At 45.3% G+C, this 21015-nt stretch overlaps 1 protein-coding gene across 1 annotated transcript in view; it reads left to right on the forward strand.

The window, feature by feature from the left end:
• TNFRSF13C (TNF receptor superfamily member 13C) overlaps positions 1-21015 on the forward strand; it is a 54744-nt gene that overhangs the window by 20107 nt on the left and 13622 nt on the right. The window contains exon 2 of the mRNA XM_078640574.1: positions 11962-12336. Within this exon, the coding sequence (XP_078496700.1) occupies positions 11962-12336 (375 nt within the window). The remainder of the gene's footprint in view (positions 1-11961; positions 12337-21015) is intronic.

Consider the following 21015-nt stretch of genomic DNA (forward strand, 5'->3'; position numbering starts at 1 on the left):
CAGGACCACATACATCACAGCAATCATTGAGCAGTTAACACATACATGGAGCCTCTTAAGTAAGCAGCCAGACTAAAGTGAAGAATAGTTCACACAAAAACAATCATAAAACCTTGGCCACAACAGCCCAAAACAATGCTCAGTTTAACCCACGACGAAAACACGTGCACATTCAATCGAACGCGTAGATCGTATTTGCAACTCTTTCAGACACTGCATTTGGAGAGATCATTTTATAGCTATATATTTAAACACACCTACAAAAAACATTCCTCCAATTTCTCAAATGCACAAGTTCTTCATGACACTATTTAAATCCAGACTTCTGAGCAACCTGTCTGAAAGTATTGGAAATTTCCACAGGCTACCGAAAGTTGCGTTTGTACTGCTGAGCCGGGGACTTTGTATTGCCTACAGCGCTCGCCTTAGAAACAACGGTCTCGCCTTTGCAAAAGTTAGAGCTATTGCATTGTAAATGACAAACTTTTTATTTATGTGTTGGTTTTGAAAACAGATAAATAAATGGCATTGTCATTTACAATGCCAATAGCTTAATCCCTTGCAAATGCGAGACCTATTGCATTTGCACACAAACACACACAGAGCCACACACACACACACACACAGAGCCACACACACACACACAGAGCCACACACACACACACACAGAGCCACACACAGAGCGACACAGCTCTCTGCAGGCACAGCAATGTCACACTACGCAAATTTAAAAATTGGCAGCTATTTGTGGTTGTTTTACACCTCTATACGTTCAAGACGATGCTAGATAGCCGCTCCATTCTGGTGTTCTATTTACATTTTTAAATTGGAGAAATGCTAAATGTTGAAAGAAAAGCCCACAACTCTTTCTGCAAGCTAAGGCTTGTGTCCCTACATTCGTACCCTACCACTCCCTCCCCCTACTGGGATGTTTACATAAGTGAAGACGTGCAGCGACTGTACTCGGCCTTTCGTGTAAGGTTCGGTGCTCTATGGGTGCAGATGGGACACAATCATTGAAACTGTTTACCTTTTTAACTAAAACCTGACATTTCCTTAACTCGAGGCCCTTAAAACGAAGAGTGGTGCCTCAACCCTTCCCCCCCAACTTATAAGAATCTCCTCTGCCTCACCATAATCTCAAACTCTCGCTAAAAGAACACGATCCATTGTAACCTCTATACTCGTCACTGACCCCCCTTAACTTCCCAAAAATATGCACTGCTCACCACACCACAATACGCTCCCTGGAGTACAAACTCTGTACTCTTCACATTTGCACTACCACAACATACAAGGGTTTGTGACCCTCAAAGTAACTCACAGGATCTGTAATTCCCACCACACCCTTCAGTACACGTAATGTACTCCTCATAAGCTTACATAGAAACGTACCCCCCGTCAGCTTGCACAATCTGTTCTGCTCCCCGTGGCAGGCACCAACCACTGAAAGTCCCCTAAAACAAGGGCTCTATGCTTTAGTCATTGACTCTCCTAAGCTCTATATTTCCCACACTTCTTCCACCACCCGTAACCCACAAGCTTATAAATCCCAACTCCCCCCGCCAATTTGTAAAATCTCAATACGATATCACCACTGTTGTATTTCCACATTCGCCCTAACTTCCTCACCCAAACAAATGTCCCCGAAAGAGAAGCTGCCGATCTTCCGACCCAGTTGGCATCTGTTCCCGACCCGAAGCTCCATGACTCTATCGTTCTGTTCGGCTCCCGGGGATCCTGGGGCGGCTCCCCGGCCTGTTGGATCTCCCCCGGCCCAGAGACTCCTTGTCACCGCAAATACAGCTTTACTTCTTCTGGCACCTTCCTGAATATGCGTTTTTTAGTCCCCGGTTCCGCCTTTTGGACCCAGCAACAGCTGATTGCCTTCTCCCGGATGGCCTGCCTCCTGTTACCGAGTTTCAACTCTCGCCTCCTCCGTCTCCCCCCGGTCAGACCCCGGGAGTCAATGTCCCCGTAGCTCACTCGGCTCCCGGTAGCGGTGGACTCTCAATGGCCCGATGTATGGCTTGTCCGGGTTCCGGGGCTCTTGCTCAGCCACTGCTTGCACTGAGGAGTCCTCAGACAGCCCCGGATTCTGTCGGATGCCGGCTGCCCCTGTGCCCGATCAGTTCTTTCTACCAGGACTACGGTCAGCCATACTCTGTGACGTCACTTCCCTTGACAACGGCGGCCAGGCAGGGCCAAAACAATGAAAGGTGGGCGGGAACAGTTAAGGCCGGGACCTGAGACAACTCTACTGGGAAGGCCATTTACGCAAGGCCCCGGCTTTAGGCCTAAGATCCGGAGCTTATTTCGGAATATTGGTTACAAATCTGGAGTTTCCGTTAGAGCAAAGCAATATCATATTGCCCAATATGATGTTTTATTGATATGGTGCAAGATATAGGTATGATAGTTTGTGCCCTTATTACTCCTCTTTAAACCTAGTGTTTGTTCCAGACAAGATAAAGTGTACCTGTCCAGCAGAAACGATAGGGAATAAAGCACAGTAACAAGCAACAAGCGAGCTCCGCCATGACACCACCATGTTTCTCCGAGGTCATGCAGAAATGCCTCGGAGAAACCCCCGTCATTTTCGGATTCGGGCGTGTTTTTCTTTCTCTCCTCTTCCCATTGGCTGGAATGTAAAATTCCAGCCAATGGGAAGAGGAGAGAAAGAAACTAAAAAACACACCCCCGAATCCCAAAAAGATGGGGCTTTAATGGACAGACGCCCCTCTCCTCCAATGGCTGGCCTCCGTTTAGGAAGCCAGCCAATGGAGAAGAGGAGCGGGTTTAAGCCCCACACTAGAAAACATAAGATCTCGCCGGCAAGACTGCGCAATCGTAGCCTACGCAGGCTGAGACCTAAAAACTGCCTCTGCAGTGCCATCTCGCAATAAATATTCCTGCAGCACATTCTAGAAATCTGACACCTCCTGTGAACATTGAACACCCACACCAGGTACCACCAGAACACACAAGGCACTTAAAACCTGGCAGCAGAGTTTCGGAGTCTGTAAAAATGTAAGATTTTCTCCAAAAGGTTGAAAGAACCCAAGACTCAATTGTGAAAAGACTGTGCACTCACAAGTATTTCATTGCAGTGACCCAAGAGACTCATAAGCTTGCGAGTGCCACCTACAGACAGTTGACTTGTCAACTAACAATACATTGCATTACGAGGCTTGCAGTTAATTTTAGCATTTTAATGAAATCTTAAGCATCGCTGTCTACGAATTCCTATCAAGAAAGAAGCCCTGGCTGAAGTTCCTATAAAACATGGGGGCACAAGACAGCCATCTGACTATGGTAATTATTTAAGATTGCACTATGCAACCCCACCTGGTAGCACGAGGCAAGCAATCCCTGTTCTCCAAATTATGTACAAATTAATCTCAGATTAGATACATCTAAGCACAGTAGACCACAGCAAACATTCAAGAGTTACGTAAGACACCTACTGTTTATGTAGAGGCTGTCCATGAAATAGTCGCAGTCCGTTAAAATCTCATTTTAGCCCATAACTCCTGTGTGTAGGGGCTCATTCACACTAAGATGTTCAAGCGAGTAATTTCAACCAAGCACAAAATACTGTTTTCCTAATAAGTTTTGCATATTATTGTTCCAATAACTGTATATTTATATACATACCCCTAACGTTCACTTTTCAGGCAGGGATGCAATTAAACGCCACCACAATCTTTCTGGATTTTAATCTAATTAAAAACATGCCACCATTTGTGTCCTTACGAAAAGGAGCAATTTCGACCGTCGGAAAATCACAACGTGTGAGTTGCAGAAAAAACTATACATGAAAACCCAGAGTAAAGTGGCCTGGGACCGCTAGGAGGGTACAAACGAACTTCGAGGCAGGAGCGTGGGTCGTGAGAATGTAAGGCCCATTAGTAACATCTGCAGGAGAGCTTTATGGAGCTAATTTTACTCTAAGCAGTCAGCTGGCTGGGTCGACTCATCCCCATGCCTGCACCTCGTGTGCACGTTTGAATTAGCCTGCGTGTACTTGCTCGGCTTAAGAGGGTTCACCTTGCATTGCCAGTCACGCAGTCTCTAAAGCTGGAGCAATGGCGTTCAAACGCCATAAGTTTCAGTAATCACCCACATGCACTGTAGTAATGAAAAGTCCCCAATTAACCTATTGCTAAAACATGCATTTTACCATACCGACTGGAATGGACAGGTTGTTTCGTGGTGTTCACTCACACCGTAATTCCAAATTCGCCCGGTCATTCAATAGCCTGATCGGACAGGCACTTACTTGAAAACATGTTAGGATGGTGCAACATATTCTGAAGACGTGTAAATATTATACCCATACCATTCCCAATTGTTATGGTAGTTTATAGACTGGCAATATTTGTATTAAGTGGGCTGGACACCATAGCCGTCAGAATCTGAAAGTAGCAGCTTGTCTAGATGTTCACTTCAAATAATCATTACCATGCATGTAACAACTCACTACAGGTAGTATCATACAAAGAAATCAAGTACCCCCAAAAATACACAGCAGAAACCAAGCCAGCAAATGTACCCATATCAAAAACGTTTGGTTTAAAGGAATCCAGCACTTTCAAATCGTTTGCACTAAGAAACTTTAAGGCTACATGACCATGTGGCAGCTTCTCATTCAAAACCATATTCTCTCAAAATCTAAAGTGGAGGGGCACAATTTGTAATTTTAACCCACTTAACTAACACTTGAAACACAGTGACTGTTAGGTGAACCAACCCAACACAAAAAAACCCAATCCAAATGATAGTTTTAACGCAAAAAAATCAGACTCAAAGCTAGCCTCTCGCAGCGGCAGTCTGTTTTCTGAACTATTCTAAATAGGAAAGTTAAGCTTGTGTTAAATCTCAAGTTTAGGATGCCCACCATTACAAATTACGGAAAGGTACATTCAAAAGTACAATAACCTGACTGTCTTGTTGGCTTTACAGCGATGTACTTGGAAAAAATGGGAACTCATGGGACACAGAGAGATAATAGCTAAACCAACTGAGTGATGAAGGCACTTTAAAGCCACTCGATGCCCTAACGAGGCGCTTCGATGAGGGGAGTGGGGGTTCCATCGGCATGGGGGATAATGAGTGCCTGAGGCAAGACATGGAATATTACAGTCTGGGCTGTGGTTGGGAGGTGTGGAACGTCTGAAATAATCCTACGGCCTCATATGGAATGGAGTGACTTGAGAGTAAAGAAAAAGTCACGAGTTCCAACGTGCCCCGGTTCCGGAAAAGGATAAGACCGTGAGGGTAAAAAAAAAAGACCAGTGGGTTTATTCCCACAGAAACAGTACTTGCTACCGATGGCCTGCCCTCTAGGTACAGTAATGCTACATGAAGGACTGCATAGGCCCCCGTGGTCTCACAATGCCTTCCTTGGAACTTTGGACCTGCAATGCCTCTGCTTTGTACCTGAGCCACCTCCATACAACGGTGCCCCGCTAGACCCCGCAGTTCTCCTGTCTCCTTCCTGCAGCATATGGGCAACTCGAATTCCCAGGCACAGAAGAAAACAAGCGGCAGGGAAAGCATTTGCTTTCACTTCTGCTTCAAAAAAAGAAAAAGCCCGCGAGTGGTGCACGCGCACGCCACTGCGAGCCATGGCCTATTGGTGTCTATTACGCGCACCAAGCGCGTAATAGACACCAATAGGCCTTAGGCGGAGTAACGTGCCCGCCTTTGGCCTATTGCGTGCTGGCTTTCAGAAAACCATGCACGCAAAGGCCAATAACATGCCACAGAATGAAAGGCACATGGTTGTGCGTGTGCCATTCCTAGGGGAGCCTCACATCCCCGATTTTCACCTACTAAATGTCTTGCGCAGTGCAACGCTAGGCGCGAGACCTAAAAAAACATGATTTTCAAAGTGTTCAGGAAGCTATCCTGAAATATGCCTTGGGTGTATCAAATCCAAGCTAGTGCAAGTGTTGTAAATGTACCTAATTCAGGGAATTTTCAGACAATGGTCCAGTTTTAGGCAGTCAGTGGGAACCATTCAGTTAAAAGAGGTTTGGTTCTTTGTCCAAATTTTAAACTATAGAAGTGGCTGCAACTTAATAAGGTCATTGATGAACACTAGTCCAGGTCCCGAGCGGCAAATAAAGGAGCTGGTGGATTTTGGGACAGCTAATAGCCTCTTGATAAAACCATTCTCAATTCTTTTCAACCCTGTTTGGTCACTAGATCCCAAAACACCAGCCCTGTAGCTGGCATTTGTACTCCATTTGGCTTTATATATGGTGACAAGCTCTTTAATGTGTTAATTTCCTATATTGGAGGAAAAACTGAAAACCGCCTCTGTGGTTTTCTTAATCTTCAGTGGACCCCAAGTAAGTTTCTCCTGAAATGGTATCCAGACATAAGGGAACGTGGAGACAGTACTGACTTTATTGGTGTCCACTTTAAAAGTAATATTTCCCTTCTTAGTGGATCCAAAGTCCATTACCAGTGGAGGTCGGAGACCCTCAACAGTGGAGGAGCGTGGAGTGAACGGAGAGCCAAACGCAGTGACGGGCATTGCAATAAATCACAATTTGTTTAGGCTCAAAGGCTAAAGCTCTCAATCTTAGCTCGTTAACATTTAAAATGGGCCGTGACTGAGGGCTCTGGAGTTGAGTCTCAAGGCAATGCGAGTTACTCACAGTTCCTGTCAGTGGGTCAAAAAGATAAGAAAATAAAAAATGCACTTACCTACCATTCTTCTTCCTCCTGTTTTCTTCTTGAATGAGTACCGTCAGTGCGACGGCACCTCGTGGAGCCTCAGCCAACCCCCTTCTGCAAATCCAGATGCTGCTCTTATGCTGCAGATAAGCAGTATGGGAGCAGCCCCCAGGATTGGCTGGAGTGGGCTGCCTCAATGCTCCTGCAGGCACTGGGTGCCTGTGGCTGCTCTCCACCCAGCTGTCTAAGACAGCTAGGTGGAGAGGTCTACACTGCGCATGTCAGGCTGGTCGTTACAAGAAAGCCGGCCCAAGTGACTTGCAGAGTGTAAACTGGTGGAGTGGCCACCTCTCCACTGCTGCCAGTCAGCAGCTATAGCCCCGCCCACAAACACTGATCGGGCTGGGAGAAGGGAAGTGAAAAATAAAATGATAATTCATTTTATTTTTCACCTTTGCTGCACTAGCAGAAGTGGGGTGATGCTCCTCTGCCCTAATGGGAGGGCTGCTGCTGACCATTACATGAGTTTTTGCCTGATTAACAACATGATCCAAGCTGGCCATAAAGGTGCAGAAACAGTCAAGCAATCGCTGTAGGCCAATTTCTGTTCTTGCTATTAAAACTGTGTCGTCGGCATAAATCAGTGTGGTACACTACCATTGCCTTTTCGTGGACAGTCAGCATTGAGCCAGCAGTTGTTCCTCTAAGCCATTTGCATATAAAGAAAAGAGGAAGGGGGCCAGAATGCAACCCTGGCAGAGGCCTCTGGCTACTTTAAAAAACTCAGTTGTCTTCCCCCCAAGCCATCTGACACTGGCCGTTATCTCTATATGAAGATCTCTCAGGAATGTAACAATGTTTTGCTCCACCCCAAGATCTAGAATAATGCTCCCCAGCTTGGTTCTGTTTACAGAATCAAAAGCTGAGCTTAGATCCATGAAGGCTAGGTACAGCTTGCCCTTCTAGGCCACCGTATATTTACTTATCAGAAGGTATAAATTGAGGCACTGCTCAACTGTACCTAGGCCAGGGCAAAAACCAAATTTGAGACTCAAAAGCACATTTTCTTGTTTATTTGCCCAGGCTTGCAGGTGCTCCAGCAGGATTCTTCCCATTATCTTGACGGCCGAGTTAATCAGTGATATGGGTCGGTAGCACAGTGGAGTACCCATTCAGCCTTTTTTGAAGATTGGGATAATGATCCTGTGGGAACAAGGCATCGGTGGACCTCTTACTGATATTGTTTTAAAAACATTTGTCAAAAGTGTTGCCCACAACGGAATATTGGCTTCAAAAAGATCAGCCAGTATCTCGTCCGGTCTGGGAGCATTCCCCACAGGGATGCTGCCTATTGCTGCTATTACCTTACTCAATTCAATCTCCAGCCCAAAAGATGACATGGCTGACGACTGAGAGAAAGAAGATAAAACTCAGGGATTATATCAACATCTACAGGGGTTGAAACCTCCAAAGAGGTAGGGGTCTGAGTAGAGATGAGTGAAATGTGTCCCCAGTTTTCCAGTGAAATCACGGTACAATACCAGATTCCTGGGTTCTGTCAAAGTAGATACGGTTTGCCACTGCCCAAAAGGCTGTGCTATCCTTTAGTGCGCTAGCTAGTACTAGGGAGTGATATGCTTCCTCACTGATGGATTTCTTCCGGGCCCTTAAGGCCTTCCTATACAGAGTCCTACAGCTGCAGACGAGTTCTAGGTTCCTAAGGGCTTTGTTGAGCGCTGCCTACAGCTAGTTATGGGCCTTGGTACAGTTGGCATCATACCATTTGCTTTGCTTCCTGTTGTTGGGTGTGTTTGGGAGCATGTTGTGTGGCGTCTCGCACATTCTGTTGAACCCTGTTAGTAGCTCCAGCCCTCCCCTAGGGGTGATGTTGTCACCTAAGCAGGTCAAAAAGTTTGGTATTGTTACACCCAGCAGAGCAGACAAGAAGGAATCATTTTCCCCTTTTGCCCAGCTCATGATACCCCTTTGTTCATGGAAAAGCGCAGTGGCAGAGGATTAACCTTTAACTGCCTCTTGGCAAAGAAAGAGTCACTGATTGATAGAGCCTGAAGTCAATGGTCACCGAGGGGAGATTCTGCAAGAGTATAGTCTGCTACCCAATCTCTTATATCCTTTGAGAATGTAATTAAGTCGATGAGGCTATGGCTGTCCCACCCCCCCAATAAAAGTGGGGGATATGATTGGGTCAGCACTCAGGGAGCCAAAGACAAATACTAAATTGTATTTCATGAGCACCTAGTTAAGTTCATCACCCAACAGGCTGTAGAAAAATTGGGTAATAAAGTCCCCAGCATTATCCATCAGCCCACAAGACTTGGTAGCAGATAGTTGACAATGCTTCATATTAAAATACCCCAGAAACACAATCACATAACTGCCTCTTATGTTGCTTACACAACTATCAATGTCATCATAAAATGATCTTGCCAAACCAGCATTACTTGGATCCAAAACATTATTATAGATGTTTAGCAGTAGCTTCTGCCTAGTTAAACACTGCAACATGATGAGTTGGTAATGAACAGAACACAAGCTCATCTATATAACTTGATCTGGTAACGTGAGGGAAATGAAAGCAATAGGACCTTCCGTCGTCCTGCCTATGGAGCCTGGTACGGGGTGAAAAAAGTAGCAAAGCCATCAACAGCCACATTGTTAGTTATCCAAGTATCCTGTAGGAAGAGAACTGTCTAGCGTTCAGTAAATGTATGTCAATCTGGGTTGTCGACCTTGTTTGTCAGGCCAGCCATGTTCCATAAGGCTATCATTATCCATCTGTCCATGTCATTAGCTGAGCCATTGCTCAGGCTGTTGCCATAACTAGGGGAGGAAGGGTTTACTAGGGCTGCTCCGGTCATTACAATCTCTTGGGCAGCATTTGAACAAGTTTCAGCAGAAAAGCAATCGTCAAGGTCAGCGCCCGCTTATGGCACCTGTTGCGATCCAACGGATCCTGGGCCGGGACTGCAACAGGTGCCATAAGCGGTCGCTGACCTAGACGAAGGTTTGACTAAAGGCAACACCCCCTGGCAGGATCCATGGGGTACCGCATAATTGCGTCTTAAAATGAATTGTTACAAGCTGAACCGTAAGTTCGCGGTTAGCCTTACACAACGTGTGTGCACCTTAGCAAGTGCACACCTGATTGTCCTCGCTGGTCATGAAGAAAGCCTTGCGACAACGCATGAGAAGGCTGAAACATGTAGACCTTGTCACAAGTACACCACGGATGTCTATGGCCAATATAACCATAGAGGACATCGACCTACGTTTTGATCTTGTCCTATGACCCCACCATTAAATTTCTAGGGTTCATAGAGACCATCTTAAATCACTTTTCACCCATCACTCACTTTGCACAAAATAAAAACGCTCCGCTGTAATCAGGAGTCGCAGAATACCCGGGAGGCATTCGGCCCCTTTGTGGGAACCCTATGATGAAGCATGTCACCAACTAGGTTGGTGAGTGAGGGGTCTTCTTAAAAAATTAATTGCTTCCTTTTTCCTTCATACATAGCAGTAATCCTTTTCTGGAATTGCTCCTTTTCTGTTGATTGCGGTAAACCAATCAACCCAATTTTTAAAATTTTTGTTCTCACCTGGTGACTAGTGCGATTTCCCCCACCCCCGTCCAAATTGGGGGTAATCCCACATATCCACGCCAGGGGAGCAGATGACTGAAACTAATGAGAGTGGTGAGGGAAATACCAGTTCTTGCCTAAGGGCTCCCCCTTTACCTGGGGCCTAGTGGGTGGATCCCTGCTTGGGGATCGCTCTCCTTAGACAATCTCCAAGCAGGGATCCACTGGGCAGAGATATCATTGGGAAGGAGAGATGCTCCCCTTACCAGCATTACCTCTCCTGAATCAATTAGTGCTGGAGAATCTCTTCCCGATGAGCCAGAGTTAAAAATCAAATAAAGGACTCCATCTGCTGCAGAGCACCAGAGGGACTTTTACATTCCTCCCCAGTTTCAGCCAAAGGCTGACAGATGCACTGGGGAGGTAGTTCGGGTGTCGGCCATTGGCGGATACCCACACTGAAAGGATTAATATTGGCTTGACATCATAACCAGATCAGTCCTGCATGTTAGGCATTTGTTTTTCACACAAGGCAAAAAGACAATACAAGCATTCTTTTTTATGTCTGTCCAATCAAATGCGGTTCCCGATTATATCAACATGGTAGCAGAGCCAGTGCTCCTTTCTCATTCGTTCTTTAGAAAGCGCTTTTTCTGTTGGTTAAATAGGGTCTGGTGCCAGCCAGACCTGAAAATTGGTTTGCATAAAGTCTCCACCATCTCCCAGCACTGTGGGGGAAAACTGGGCATGTGGGCAACACACCAGCCATTGGAGTGTTAATCATACACTACATTAAAGGGAGTTAAATAATCTATTATTTTTATGAGAACGAACTGTTGGATAGACTGTGTTCTAAAAAGAATTAATTAAAGTTATTCCAAAGGGTCCTGATTGAAACGGTAAATGAAGGGAGTAAATGCCAGTGCAGCTGAAGCCTGATAAAGACCTATTCACTGCTGCTAAGGTTTAGGTTGGTGTTGCCACTCAGTGCTGAGGGTAATACTTTAGGGAGGTAAGCCATGCAGTTTCTACGAGGCTGGTGGGATGCCCTACGTGGGAAACGGTGCCCAAGAAAGACACATCTTTATGCCCCCTCACAGGTCTATAGCGGTTTTCCTTTGTGAGGCAGGAGCTTTTCTTGTCCTTAGATTTTAATAACTTGAAATGGAGATGGGTCTGAGAGAGAGGCGGAGACTCCAGATCTGGAGGGGAAACGGTCTATTGGCTAATGCAAACTGCGCCTCTCACCTTCTGGAAGTAGGATACGCGGACACTTGCTCTTCCAGTGTGAGTGATGTATATGTCAGAGAAATACACAATGAGTCCTGGTGTCACCATTGTTAGGACTGAGCTTTCCTCTCTAGAGAACTCTGTGAACTAATTTGATTGTAATCATTTGGGTGAATGTACTGTGTGCACCTGTGCCAATGAGAAGTGCTGGATTGCGAGCATAGGAATCTGAAGGTTCTCAGTTTCTTATGCATTTGACCTGCTCAGGAGCACAAGGCTGAAGCCCAGACTCCTAGCCAATCTAGCCATGTGCTGAGAATGTAGACTGGAGCACCAGTGGTGATGGTTTGTGAGTAGATGCCTTTGTATGATCTATTAAAAGTGTTAGTTATGAAATTACAACCCCCATCCACAGCTCCACTTTTTTTTCTATTTGCAGGTGATGGGCCTGATGGGCCTGAAGAGCAGGTCGTGACCCCTGCTGTCAACACCTGGCCTCTGGTGTCTCCAACTGTTCCTTCCAAGATGGGGCCACATGCAGTGTCCGTTCCTCCAGTCATCTCACCAATGATGACACCTTCTCCAGAGGTTATTCCTGGTCTTTCTGCTTGTGGGGCCCCGCTTACGACAGTCTCTCCTCCACCAGCCCCTAGCGGAATGGACTCATCTCCAAGGCTTCCCATGGCAACTTACCCCCCTCCACCTGCGGCATTCCCAGTGATGGCAGTGGTGGTCACCTTTTCGGTGGCCACCTTGCTGTGGTTGGTGATTTTATTTGTCCTGTTGTGGTGGAGAAGAGTAGCAGACAAGAAGGGTAAGAGACCACCTCTTTCAAACACCACTTTCATAGATATGAGGGTGAGACGCAGGTCAGGAGAGGTAGGGGATGCTCAATCTCCATGTGCGTCTAATACGCCCATCTGCCTTGCCTCACACTTTCAGTTCCTCATCTTGAGTTTCAGGCAGTGTGGAAGCCTAGAATGGGAAGTCCCCACCCTGCCCATGGTACATTCATAATGAGATGAGTGTTAGGGGCCGGGGATTCCTAAACAGGACCATTAGACATGAGCCGACTCTTCTGAGGAAGGTATTTTGAGAACTGGTTTTTTTTGGTTGCAGTTTTATACAGCGCAGACTCAATCCATATGTATTAGAGGACCAGTTACATTGCACAAGGTCACATTAATTTATTTAAGGCACAGAGCAACTAAGTTATTTGCCCAGAATCATAGGATGTTGAACCGATGCAGAGGTCGAACCAGGTTTCCCAGTTCTGAAGATGGCATTTCTGACCGTAACGCCACATGGTCTCCCCTAAACTGTTCCCCATCTTCTAACTACGATGAGTACTCTTCAGACCAGTACGAGGGGCTACTTCCTTCCTCAAGGCCCCACGGCATCTGTGGCCTGGTCTCTGTGGAGCGACATAGCCTCATAGTATATCGAGTGCTCATTTCTAAACTTGCCTATCACCTTCTCAGAAGATATCTGCTGGTTAATGTCATCTATTCTACCCAAAGTTTTCAGAATCCAGGCAAACCTAATCTGTTGGCTGGTGAGGCTGCTGGATTTCTGTAGATAGCTCAGACTGGGAGCATTTAATCTGCACATTGTCCTACTTCTTGAGCGGGTCACTTTTTTCTCCCTTGATGCTGTTGGAAAACCCTTACATAGTGTGAGCCTGGGGTTCCTGTGGCCCCCACTCTTTCTATGTTTATCTATGGGTGTCTGTGTCATGGTGGAGCAAAGGACCCGCCAGTTTCACTCGCTGTGCTTGTGTAGGTAGTCTGTGAACCCTGCGGCTCACGTGATCTCAGTGTGTGTGGTCCCACTCCAGCAGGTCCATGAAACCCTGTCCTACGTATTGTAATTGAATTTATTTAGCACTTATTACCCATGAGAAGTCATTGAAGTATTTTACGCTGGGCAGCGTACTGCTCAAGAACGCAAGGTTAGTGGATAATCCAGTGATTAGTATTGGATATTGGGATTCGTTTTGTGCAGCCAAGGAAATCATTGCATGCATTTTGCCATTTTTTCTTTTTAGTAGATAAAATTATAGGGTTAGATGTGATCATTAGTGGGTGGTATGTTAGTTCATCTAGATTATGGTGGGATTAACAGATAGTCTAACGGAGATTAGATGTTAGGTTGCAGGGGTTGGTTTCAAAGAAAGAGAGGTTGTGATCTATGAAATGAGATGTGGGGATTTTCTAGAAAATAAAATAATAGAGATTAAAGCAACCATGCATAAGACTCATAGTAGGCTGTACCCACAGAGAGACGGCATGCAGAGGATTTAGAATAAGGAAAGGGTCATTTGAAAGAAAACAAGAAGAGGCAACAGTTGGGCATTTTAAGTAATGGTGACCTTTTCCTGCAGAAGTTTAGGACTATAATGGATGCACTTTGCAAATTCGTGCAATCTAAGGATGTAAAACTGTAGAAAGAAACAACATAATTGAATGTGAGATAAAGCTATATTCGGTACTTTGATAGGCTGTATAAACTGCCAAAACAGCCTTTCCGCTTCTAGGCTTCTGCAAGCCATTAGCATTAAATATTGGAATAAGGTGTGTGTGTCAGAGAGGCTGGTCTTCTGACCCCTGTTGAGTAAAGCTCTGCTGTTATGTGTGTGAGAGGAGAGCTTGAGATTTGAAACCATTGGGATCTGTTTTGAATGTCCCTGGTTTAGCATGGCACAAGATGGTGGGCGAGGAGAGTTCCACAGACAGAAGAAGCACATTGCCTGCATTCCTGCAGGTGGGAGGTGGAGACACAGACACACAAGCGAGGAGGATGGAGACAGCGCTACCTTTTGGACTTCTATGAAGACTTTGTTAGCAAGGGCTGCTAATTGCTTCTTCCTGAGCATAGCCATTTGGTGGACAGTAGGCACGAGGCAATGCTGCAATAATGCTGCTTGGATAAATGCTCGGTGATGTCAATTGATTAAACCACAGCAAGGCAGAATACTTTTTCAACCTTTTTACATTTGCTATGAGATTTTATTTTCTGTTATTTCATTTTAGTTAATGTGTTGAAAGACGAATTTACACATTTTTATGTTTGACAAATCCAGTGGATTTGGCTGCAACAATCAAACAGGCATGAAAAACATGTTAAAAATATCAGCTCTGCTTGAAGAATAACTCACTATATAGTGTTCGTGTCTGGCCAAGATGTTGAACTAGAAGATTTAGGTTCTAATCGTGCCTTCTCTAGCTGACCGCATCGTGTGAGCCTTAGCAACTTAGTTATAAACTGTTGGTCTTATTTTGTTTTTCTGTCAAAATATCTCTGCGCGCACTGGTACCTGCTGTGTACCAGTACAAGGCGCTATATTGACAAACTGCACATCTCCTAAGAGGCAATTAAACCTGAAGGTGCACAAACGTGCCTAGACCCGCACAGCACACATCAAACAGGAAGCAACAATAAATAATTACCAGTGGGATTTTGATCAACCGCACATATTCTGGCACTGATATGGCCTTGTAGCGCTATCATGGTAATACCACTGTGTCACATTAAAAAATAAATCACCTGGGTTTCTCACATTTAGTGAAAAAATAAAGTTCCACTTTTAAGAAAACAAAGGGGAATATAGGTGATGAAGGATCAGCCAGAAGCTCCCCTCATAGAATATGGAATGAGAGAAGGTGAGAAAATATTCATGGCCACAATGATGCGACCTCCTTGGCTGGGTACAGAACTTCCTCCACTTCCTTCTATCCCTGTAAATGATGCCCACCACAGACATGTAACTGAAAGGAATAGAGAGCATGGGTTTGTGGGTCCTCTGGTTAGTTTGAGAAAGTTGTGCTTTGAGTAGGCGATGAAATGCTTGAAACATGCGTTCTCCAGTATTAGGGTGTCTTTCATAGATTCACATGCCTGAATCATTCCCCGTCGTCGGAGTGGGAGTCCCACGGTATATAAAAAGCAGTAATATGCAATAATATCCTTAGAAAAACTTGGTAATAACCAACCAGGAAGTAAAGTAGCCCAAGCTACAAGAGTAAAAACTTCCACACTCATGACTATCCTAGTCATTTTGTATAGACCAAACTGCAGCCAATCAGGCGACAGCACCCACTAGAATGTTCTCCCCAGAGGCTCAGGCTCTCAGATTTTCTACCGCACGTCGTGTTAAGGGAGTCTCCCTGAGCTCTGCTCAGTTTTCTTCAATTTTCTTCATTTTTCTTTAAATTTTTTCTTCATAATATCACAGTTTTGTAATGTCTTACATGAAGTCTACCTTCAGACCCTGCGTCACTTGTGGGAAGCTGAGACCCTTTCCTGTGAACCCTCATGAAGAGTATATGGACCAGCACTCTACCTGTCACTGACATGGTAGGAGGAGAAAGGGTTGTTCTTGTGCTTAGACTATACCCCCCTTCTGATGTGGGAGGATTTTTTTTTTGTCCTGCACATTAAGGTTTGAAGTGATGCTTCTCCTCTACTTCACCAGCTGAAGTAACATCACAATTAAGGGGTCTCTGGCCTTCTTTGAGTCTGTGCCCCCCACATCTACGCCCACGAGATTTACTCTCCGGCGCCTAGACTCACTCTGCGCACTTTTCTACGTGAAAATGTGCCAGCTTGTCGACGATACGGTCGATGTACTCTCTGAGGACAATCTCTGCTGTCACTGGTGCTCTGCAACGACAGCGCTTCCAGGCATTCACCTGCTTTTCTAGTCTCTCAGCCTACCCTGACTCAGTCATTACTCAGGCGGCACAGCGATTATCTTGCAAGCCAGTGGTCAGGTATGCCGCCAGATGTGCTCTGACATGTTGGCGCTAGTAGAACTTATTCCAGAATCCTCCAAGCCTCATACTTTGAAGATCCTGCAGGAGGGAGAGCGAGAGAGAGAAGTGCATCAGAAATAATACACTGTGCAGCGGACATTGCGTGTACAGGTTTTCGACAGCTCGCAAGAGGGGCAGTCTGGCGAAGACATTTTTGCTTCAATGCTACGTCTTTCGCAAGGAAGTTCAGACTTCAATATTTCACTTGCCTTTTGATTGAGGATCCCTTCTGGCCAGCACACAGATACTGCCCGCACCCTCTGGATATAGAATCGCAGCCTTTTCGTGGTGCCGAGGACATAGATCCACGTCCTTTTTTCAAGGCAGTTCCATCCAGTATTGGCTCCTACAATCGGAACCAACTGCGTTACTCAAATCAAACGCAGTCACATGGGCAAAGTACCAACAGTTCCTACATAGAAAATCATCGTACAGCCGAGGCAACTCTTCTAAGAAACAATGGATTACCTTGAACCCACCTTTATTCCCTCCAAAAACATCGGAGGTCTAATATCTCACTTTTATTCCAATTGGTCAAGGGTGACAGAGGACCTTTGGGTTTTTAAACGTGATGCCCAAGGGCACACTCTAGAATTTGTCAAATTTCCCTTTTTCTACACCTCCAAAGGGATCTCCACCTTTCTCATCTACGGGAGTCGTTTCCACAAGTGTCTATATGGATACAAACAGAGACCGTCGGAGTGGTTCCGAATCTCCAACAGCGTTAGGGTTTACTCTCAGTTCCTCCTCAACAAGCAAATCAGGAAAGTAGCGCATGATTTTAGATATTTGCGCAAACTTTACCAATGTTGTACTGCAAGAAAGTCCTAAAGTTCTTATGCCAGAACGACTTTATACCTACTTTCAACCTCCAAGATGTCTATTTTGGTGTGCCAATTCTTCCTAAGCACAGGAAGTGGCTACGCTTTACAATAGGTACAAAACATTTTCAATTAAAGTCCTACCTGTCCTACCTTTGACACTTAGGTCGGCTTCACGTGTCTTTACGTAGATCCTGGCACCAGTGGCAGCCTATCTACGTCTGCAAGGCATACAAATTCTTCATTACTGAGACAACTGTATAATAAGGGCTCGCTCTTATTTACAAGCAGGCCAGCACACCCAGACTTGTCAGTCACTGTTTCAAAACCTGGTTTTCAATAAATCATGACAAATCCCAACTAGTACTTGCTCCGATATGAACGTTTCTCGGAGCATCAATCCATACAAACCTAGCAAAGGTGTTTGTCTCACACGAACGACGGGCGTGCAGCTCCCACTTGGTGGTTCTTCTACGTACAAAAAAGTCTGTTTTAGTAGATCCTCAGTCATTCCTGGCCACAGCCTCCACCTGCATCCCGTTGGTTCCCAACTGCAGATTACACATGAGGAAATTGCTAGAGGAGCTAAACAAGAAGTGGTTGCAGGTCTCCAGTTCAATCGATGATCTCATTCTAATCACTCCTCGGATGCAAGAGGCCTTTTTGTTTGATGGCTCCAAGAAAGAAATTTGTAGAAGGTGTGTGCGTTTCCTTCAAGAAGCGCCAAAATTACACAATCACCACAGACGCATCCCTCGAGGGTTGGGGAGCATGTCTTCAAGGGCTGAAGGTCAGCGGGAAATGGCACCCTCAACAAAAGGCTTGGCACATCAATCTGCTAGAGCTAGGTGCCATCTTCTTTGCCCTCAAATCCTTTCGTGCAATCATTCAAGGGGCCACAGTATTGGTTCGCTCAGACAATACTTCAAGTATGCATTACTTAAACAAACAGGGAAGAACGAGGTTGGTTCTTCTATCTCATGAAGCCCAAGAGATATGGTCTTGGGCGATGTGACACAGGATCAATCTCTTGGCTGTTCATGTGCCGTGAGTTGCTAATGTGCTTGCGGACACACTCAGCACGTCAACGGTGTCCAACAACGAATAGGAACTGCATCAGCCAACAGCGGATCGAATATTCCAGCAGTGGGGTCATCCCGATCTGGACCGCTTTGCGACAAAAAAGAACAGCAAATGCCTGTTTTCTTTGCAAGCTGGCTTCCCCACTGGGACTCGCAAGGGAAGGCATTTTCGATAAACTGGTCTCAAATATATGCTTACGCCTTTCCTCCGATACTGCTAAAATAAAGACATACAGACTTTAATGGAAAAGAATCTGCATTTGGTGTTAATCTGCTGGGGTTCACCCATTTCATGCAACGCCGGACCAGATATTACCTTTTTTCTTGCACTTGGCAAGATCAGGCTTATCTCATGCAACGTTGAAGGTCTTTTTGGCAGCCATTTCAAGGTAACGTCAGGATGGGTCCACCTCTCTTTATTCTTCAAGAATACAACAGTTCTTTAGGGACTATTCAGAATGTTTCCTCCTGTACGTCGTCCGCCTCCATCATGACATTTTAATGTAGTATTAGCGCAGCTCATGCGCCACCCATTTGAGCCAATTCACAGGGTGTATTTCAAATTCCTAACATGGAACATTTCTCTTTTGGTAGCATTAACTTCATGTAGAAGAGTCAGTGATGTTCAAGCTGTCACCGTCAATTCACCTTTCTGACAATTCACGTCCAATTCTGTGGTGCTACGTACAAACCCAAGGTTTATGCCTATGGTGCCTTCGGTTTTTCACCTGAACGAACCAGTCATCTTAAAGACGTTTTTTCCTATCCGCAATCCCCTCTGGAGAGGGCATTACATACCCTTGACATCAGAAGATGTTTAAAATTCTATTTGCAAAGGACCTCTGCCATTCGCAAATCTGATCAACTGTTTATTGCCTATGGAAAGATACGGCAAGGACAAGCAGTGTCTAAACAAACTATAGCTAGATGGATTTCTGCAGCTATTGACTTTTGCCATCTTCAAGCTGGAAGACCTTTACAGACAATTCCAAGAGCTCACTCTGCAAGAGCTGTTTCTTCCTCGACTGCTCTTTTCGCTGGAGTTCCTCGTCCGCAAATCTGTAGAGCAGCGACTTGGTCCAGCAGACATACTTTCACCAGGCATTATTGTTCGGATGCTGCCAGCGAGGCTGATACGTCAGTGGGTCAAACGGTTCTACGCAATCTTTTCAGATAAGATGAGCCTCTGTTTTTTCCCTCCTCCTCTGTACTGTTTTTCAGACGCTTATTCCATGCCTAAGTTGGGTGCATTCTCATGTGATTGCAAGTTTTTTCATGCATATATGAATATTGGCATTTTATTATGTGAATGTATATACTTGCTATATACAAACTTATGTTACAAATAGCGTCTTCCAAGCATTATTTCGGTACTGCTAGCTACTCGGATTCAGGCATGTGAATCTATGAAAGACACCCTAATACTGGAGAAGAACAATAGTTACTTACCTGTAATCTGGGGTTCTCCAGTATTGGTGTCTTTCATAGATTCACATGCAACCACCTCCCCTCTGAGGCTCTTTAGGCTAGGATGTTTTTAGCTTCACTCCTGTGCGAGAAAATCTGAGAGCCTGAGCCTCTGGGGAGAACATTCTAGTGGGTGCTGTCGCCTGATTGGCTGCAGTTTGGTCTATACAAAATGACTAGGATAGTCATGAGTGTGGAAGTTTTTACTCTTGTAGCTTGGGCTACTTTACTTCCTGGTTGGTTATTACCAAGTTTTTCTAAGGATATTATTGCATATTACTGCTTTTTATATACCGTGGGAATCCCACTCCGACGACGGGGAATGAGTCAGGCATGTGAATCTATGAAAGACACCAATACTGGAGAACCACAGATTACAGGTAAGTAACTATTGTTCTTACTGGTATACTTTAGCTTATCGCCCTAAGTGGGACGGGTATTCCCAGACGCGGGTCCTGTGCACACTGTATCACTGGGACCAAGCTGTACCCAGCAGATGAGCTCATAACTATAGCGAAACTGGTCTTGTGTTGCTTGTGTTCCAGTTCTGGGAGGACCTGGCTTGGCAGTTCAGGCTGGACTGTTCCCATTGGAGCAGGGTCAAGACTGATTTGCATATAGTTGGGTCCAAAGTAAGGTGACATGGTGTGCAAAATAACGATGGATTGGGATGCGGCCTGAGTAATTACCAGTGGCTGAGATTAATCCAAGCATTCCATCCATCACTTTTTTGTATACTTTAATATACACAGTTCAGCATACAAGTTAATGGCAGTGGGAAGGTTCACATTAAAAAAAAGACGTGTCTAGTTCACTAATATTGCATGGATAGCAACAGATATTGCGAGTCGAGCAAAGACAAACTGGGGCATAAAGGGGGATGCAAAGGGGAGGAGCGTGAGGGTAATGCTAGGGGTGGAGTCAGGTAACAGAGTTAAGCCACTAGGCCAAGTAGATAGAGGCATCATCTCCTTGTTAAGTTAGCAGTAAAGGCAGAGATGTGTAATTCTGAGTTTGTATGAGGAGAATCACCAGCATCTATCCGCCCATAGCGTGTAGATGCTATCACCTTGGTGGGTGAAGGTGCTGAAAGGGTATAATGAAGAAGCATTTTCAGCCATAATGGCTGTTAAGCGGTCTACACGGGATTTCCAGGTCATTGCTAATGAATGTTTTCTAAACGCCCTGGCTTCATTTCTTTGCAGTACAAAGCTCTCTGCAGCTCCCCATATGAGGTCTTGAAACCAGGAGCTCAGAGAGGGAGGGGCTTTAGATTTCTGTTGAGAATGAATCACTTTCTAAGCAATTA

Source organism: Lissotriton helveticus, chromosome 1_1, assembly GCF_964261635.1.
Source record: "Lissotriton helveticus chromosome 1_1, aLisHel1.1, whole genome shotgun sequence".
NCBI classification, from domain to species: domain Eukaryota; kingdom Metazoa; phylum Chordata; class Amphibia; order Caudata; family Salamandridae; genus Lissotriton; species Lissotriton helveticus.